Source organism: Plasmopara halstedii (genome assembly GCF_900000015.1).
Source record: "Plasmopara halstedii genome assembly, contig: Scaffold_3109, whole genome shotgun sequence".
In the NCBI taxonomy this organism is placed as follows: domain Eukaryota; phylum Oomycota; class Peronosporomycetes; order Peronosporales; family Peronosporaceae; genus Plasmopara; species Plasmopara halstedii.
Window position 1 is genome coordinate 154,681 of NW_020190012.1, and position 4,458 is coordinate 159,138.

General features: G+C 50.5%; 2 protein-coding genes across 2 annotated transcripts in view; both read right to left on the reverse strand.

Annotated features, from left to right (window-relative positions):
* Positions 1-2,397: 2,397 nt before the first annotated feature.
* Positions 2,398-2,979, reverse strand: PHALS_07343 (copia-like retrotransposable; the record flags this gene model as incomplete). Its single annotated transcript, XM_024720791.1, has 1 exon — positions 2,398-2,979. The coding sequence occupies one exon, from the start codon at positions 2,977-2,979 to the stop codon at positions 2,398-2,400; it is 582 nt and encodes a 193-aa protein (XP_024585954.1).
* A 633-nt stretch (positions 2,980-3,612) lies between these two features.
* PHALS_07344 (endo--beta-glucanase) overlaps positions 3,613-4,458 on the reverse strand; it is a gene marked incomplete at both ends in the record, with an annotated part of 1,991 nt that continues 1,145 nt past the window's right edge. The window contains one exon of the mRNA XM_024720792.1: positions 3,613-4,191. Coding sequence (XP_024585955.1) covers positions 3,613-4,191 — 579 coding nt within the window. The remainder of the gene's footprint in view (positions 4,192-4,458) is intronic.

Sequence of the window (4,458 nt, forward strand, 5' to 3'; positions counted from 1 at the left end):
GAAAATCGGCTTGCGTGCCAGGGCGATGGCACCTTGGTTGTCCTGAAAAAACAAAGCACATCTTTTGGCGCTCGTCCTATCTTCCCAGACGCATCCATACCACTTCTTGAGACGCAGAATGCAGCGCAACATACTCGGCTTCGGTAGAAGAAGCGGAGACGGTCTTTTGCCTCTTGGATTTCCACGCCACGGCGCCCCCGTGTAACAACATAAAAAATCCGCTAACGGATCGGCGAGTATCAAGGTCCGATGACCAGCTGGCATCCGCGTAACCGACGAGTGCACTATCTCCGCCGCCATAACGAATCGCTGCGTCTTGCGTTTTGACGAGGTACTTAAGCACGCGGCGTGCGGCCAGCCAGTGTGACTTGTTTGGTGTCTCGCAAAACATGTCCACCTCCCCCTCCGCGTGCGATACGTCTGGACGCGTACATATTGCAGCGTATATCAAAGAGCCCAACAGTTCTCGATATGAGTGGTGGGTCAAGGGGTCATCGGTCTTTGCGGTGATGGATGTGTTTGGGTCGGCTGGGATCGCGGTTGGCTTACAGTCGGCCAACTGAAAACCTTCGGCAATCATACGAATATAACCGCGTTGGTTTTGCTCCAATGTGCGTGAGGCACGGTCGCGTCGCACTTCTATACCCAAACAATAGCGCAACTCACCAATCTCCTTGATGTCAAACTGTTCCTTTAGTCCATCGCGCACCAATTTAATGTCGTCCAGCTCCGGGTCAATAACAATCAAATCGTCCACATAAGCGATCACCGCACAAAAATCCAACACGTGATACAGTCTTGGAGAAAACGCATGGATCAGCCTTAAGGGACTCAAACCCTCGATTGTTAAAATGGTCTTAAAATGTCTTCTACCATGCCCGCGCGGCCTGTTTGGTACCATATAGTGCATTTTGCAGCAAACATACCAAACCTGGTTCAGATACGTCTTCATAGCCATCTGGATGACGCATGTCAACTTCTTGATCCATGCTGCCGTAAAGGAACGCGGTGTCCACGTCAGACTGCTGTATTTCGTAATCCAGCTGCACCGCCACTGCAAGCATGCATCGGGTCGTACCCAAGCGTGCGACAGATGCAAAGGTCTCGTGAAAGTCCATACCCGGCCGTTGAGTGAAACCTTGTGCAACCAACCGGTCCTTGTAGCGATTAACAGTCCTGTCCGTATTACATTTCACCTTGAACAACCAGCGGCATCCAATAGGTTTCTTGCCAGCCGGTAGCTGCACTAGATGGAATTTCCTGTGGCTTCGCAGAGAATTCATCTCTGCTTCCATCGCTTGCTGCCACTGACTGCAATTTGGTGCGCGTAGAATCTATTTGTGATGCTCTCGTCAGCTGTTTCAGCGACCAGATAAAATAGCGTGGCGTGTGTAGCTTCGTAGTCATCCAGTTGAAACAGTCGCTGGAATTCATCCTGGAAGCGCACCACCTCACGACGCTTACGGACCAGACGGATGTTGGATTCATCTTCCTTATCACGACCAGGTGTTGATGAAAGCTGCGTTGGGACTGGAAAGACTTACAATGGTGGAGTCCATGGCACAATTGTACTGTTTTGTGATAGCTCCACCAATGCATCCGATTTGCTATGTGGCTCAGTTGAAAGTTGCTATGCATCATCTTATTACACGGCTGTACCTACTCGGCCCTGACTAAGATATTACATTGCTTCATTCCACTGGGGTATTCTAATTTTAATTCTTGATTTTTCTTGTACAAGTCGCCATCCCGAAGTTTTTATTGGCTGTTGTCGGTAATAGTTAGCATGCAGCCGACATTTCTTGCATGTCTGGTACGATTACGATTTTGTCTGCTGAGGGGCTCGACCCACGCCACACAACGTTATGCTCCGAAGCATTGACCACCAGACCCACGCCAGCGGGTCATGCTATGTGGCTCAGCTGGATACGACACCAGCTGGCCATGGTCATCATGGTTGTCGGTTCGAGCCCTGCACGATTATAATTTCGCATCTGGGACCACATCGATAACATGCGGCACAGCTGTTGTTAGGCATAATTTCGTGTTTTCAATATTTTCGCAACTCGTAATTCCGGCTGTCCTTTCAAATGTTACCGACAGAGAAATGTTTTGTTGCCGGATTTAGCAGCCGGTATCCCTTCTGTTTTCGAGGATGTCTGCCGCAGATGTTCGCCATACTATCCCATCGGCTGGTCAGATCACCCCCCCCTATGAACAACTGTACAAGCGAAAGCCGCAGTACGAGTGGATGAGAATTTTCGTATGTGTAGCGTATGCGCACGTGCCCAGGTCGAAGCGCAGCAAGCTTGAAAACATAGCTGTGAAATGTTTCTTTCTGAGAGTCACCACAGCTTCCGACCAGAATTGTTTTCCAAGTCCACTTTCCTTTAGCATTCAGCGCGCCATCTCGACCAAAGTGCGGTTGAGGCGATCACTCATTCCATTTTGCTCCGGGTTGTACGGAGCCGTGAGCTGCTGTCCTACTCCAGTCTTCTCACAGTACGTTTGCAAATCTTTGCTGGTAAACTCGCCGCCGTTGTCACTTCGTAAAATATTAACGCGTGTGTCTGACGATGCCTCGATGTAAGTCCGAAAGCTGCTAAAGTGCTCTAGGACTTCGGACTTGGCGCGCATCGGATAGACCATCGGGAATCGCGCCGACATTACAGTGAACGTGACGTAGTAACGAGATCGTGACACAGACGATGGGGTTATCGGCCCGGCGACGTCCGAGCACACGACCCCAACACGCCGCTCGTATTGCTCCTTAATGCTTTCCCCCCCTCGTGTTGTGGGAATGAGGCGCGCGTCTGCTTTGCCAATGCGCAGACCCTGCAAATTCCCGCCGTATCGCACACTTTTGTCTTGGATCCCAGTGCTCCGAGCGAATAGGTTTATTGACTGCGTGGCACGACGCATGACCGAGCCGGCGATGCCAAAGCTCACCGCTAGCGGCCAGATAACACTCTGGTGCATCTTTAATATCAAGTGTGATCAGCTTACCACGTTTGGTACCCATAGCCACTACCGTACCGTATGCTTGATAATACAACCGGAACCAGCCATTTCGATCGACATTCCCTTTTCCAATGCTGATGACGCCGAAAACACGCTCCGCGTGAGCTCTGGTGCATGTAACGTGTTTTAGTGTCGGGTGGCGAACACGCGCTTACCTACACGCATATTGAGTGCAACAGTACCTCTTCCGGCAACGACCATCTTGATTCCGGCTTTGGTGACCGTTATGTACATTGGCGCACTAACATGTTCATAGTCGACAAACATATCGCGTGCGCCGCACATACGATTGGATGCTCCGCTTTAGAAACGTGTACTAAAATTGTTGAATGCCATGTTGGCGCAGTGGGTTATGGATCCCATGTCAGCGCAACTTGCTTGGGTTCGAGCCCCATCAGAGCCGCTCTCACTAGCCAGCGCACAGAACGCAACATGAGACTCGTTCTTTTGTTCAAAGCCTTTTCGACAATCGCGCTGGTAGTGTCCGACACTACCACATCTCCAGCACCCGCCTCTTTTCTTTACTTTGTCTTTATTCTTGGCAAGGCCGGCCAGCATCGCGGTGCGCTCCTCCTTGATGACCAGCTTGTGTTAACGAGCTTCCTCCGCGAACAATTTATTAACGATGTCTGTAAAAATGAACTTGTCCGTCGACATACGGTTCGCCTGCACAAAACCGTCGTACGAACTTGGCAGGCTGCGCAGCAATGTTGCACATAAATCTTTTTGGGCGTCAGCGCACCCCGCGCTGTCCAGGCGCATCACCAGCGCCTCGAGATCACCAACGTGCACCTCCATCAAGCCACCACCATAAGTAAGCGTGGCGAATTTCTCTTTGAGCCACATGCGATTCGCCACATCTTGGCCTTCGAGAATGCGACGTAGCATCATCCACACTTCAGCTGCGCTGCCGGCGCTGATTACGTGCTGAAGCTGGTTGTCGGCCAGGTTGAGCACAATTGCCGCATGCGCTTGCTGCTGCCAACGTCGTCGACGGCTTGCACGCTGCCATTGACGAAAATCTATAGTCCTCGAGACAAGAGGTACATCTGCATCTTGTATCCCATGACGGTATTTGGTGCCGTCAAAACGGGAAGGCTTAGCGTAGTCTTCAATGTTTGGGTCATCACCGATAGGATATAGGAAGGGTAGAGGAAGAAGTGATGTGTGCTTGTGTGTGCAAATGCAGAAATAAGTGTCTTAATATTAGGCGCGCTAGCACACAATTATGTGGGCCCACGCGCAACTGCCTTGCGGGCCACACAATACACTAAACCTAACTTTAAAGCTACCGGCCCATCCTAATGTATGTGGAACACTCTAACTTAGTCTTTGCGCGAACCTAAAATAAGTACACACTTTTATATGCAGACATGTGGAGTCTTAACCATAAAGGTTAAACACGCACTAACCATCCTTAGTGGGAATTGAACTCAC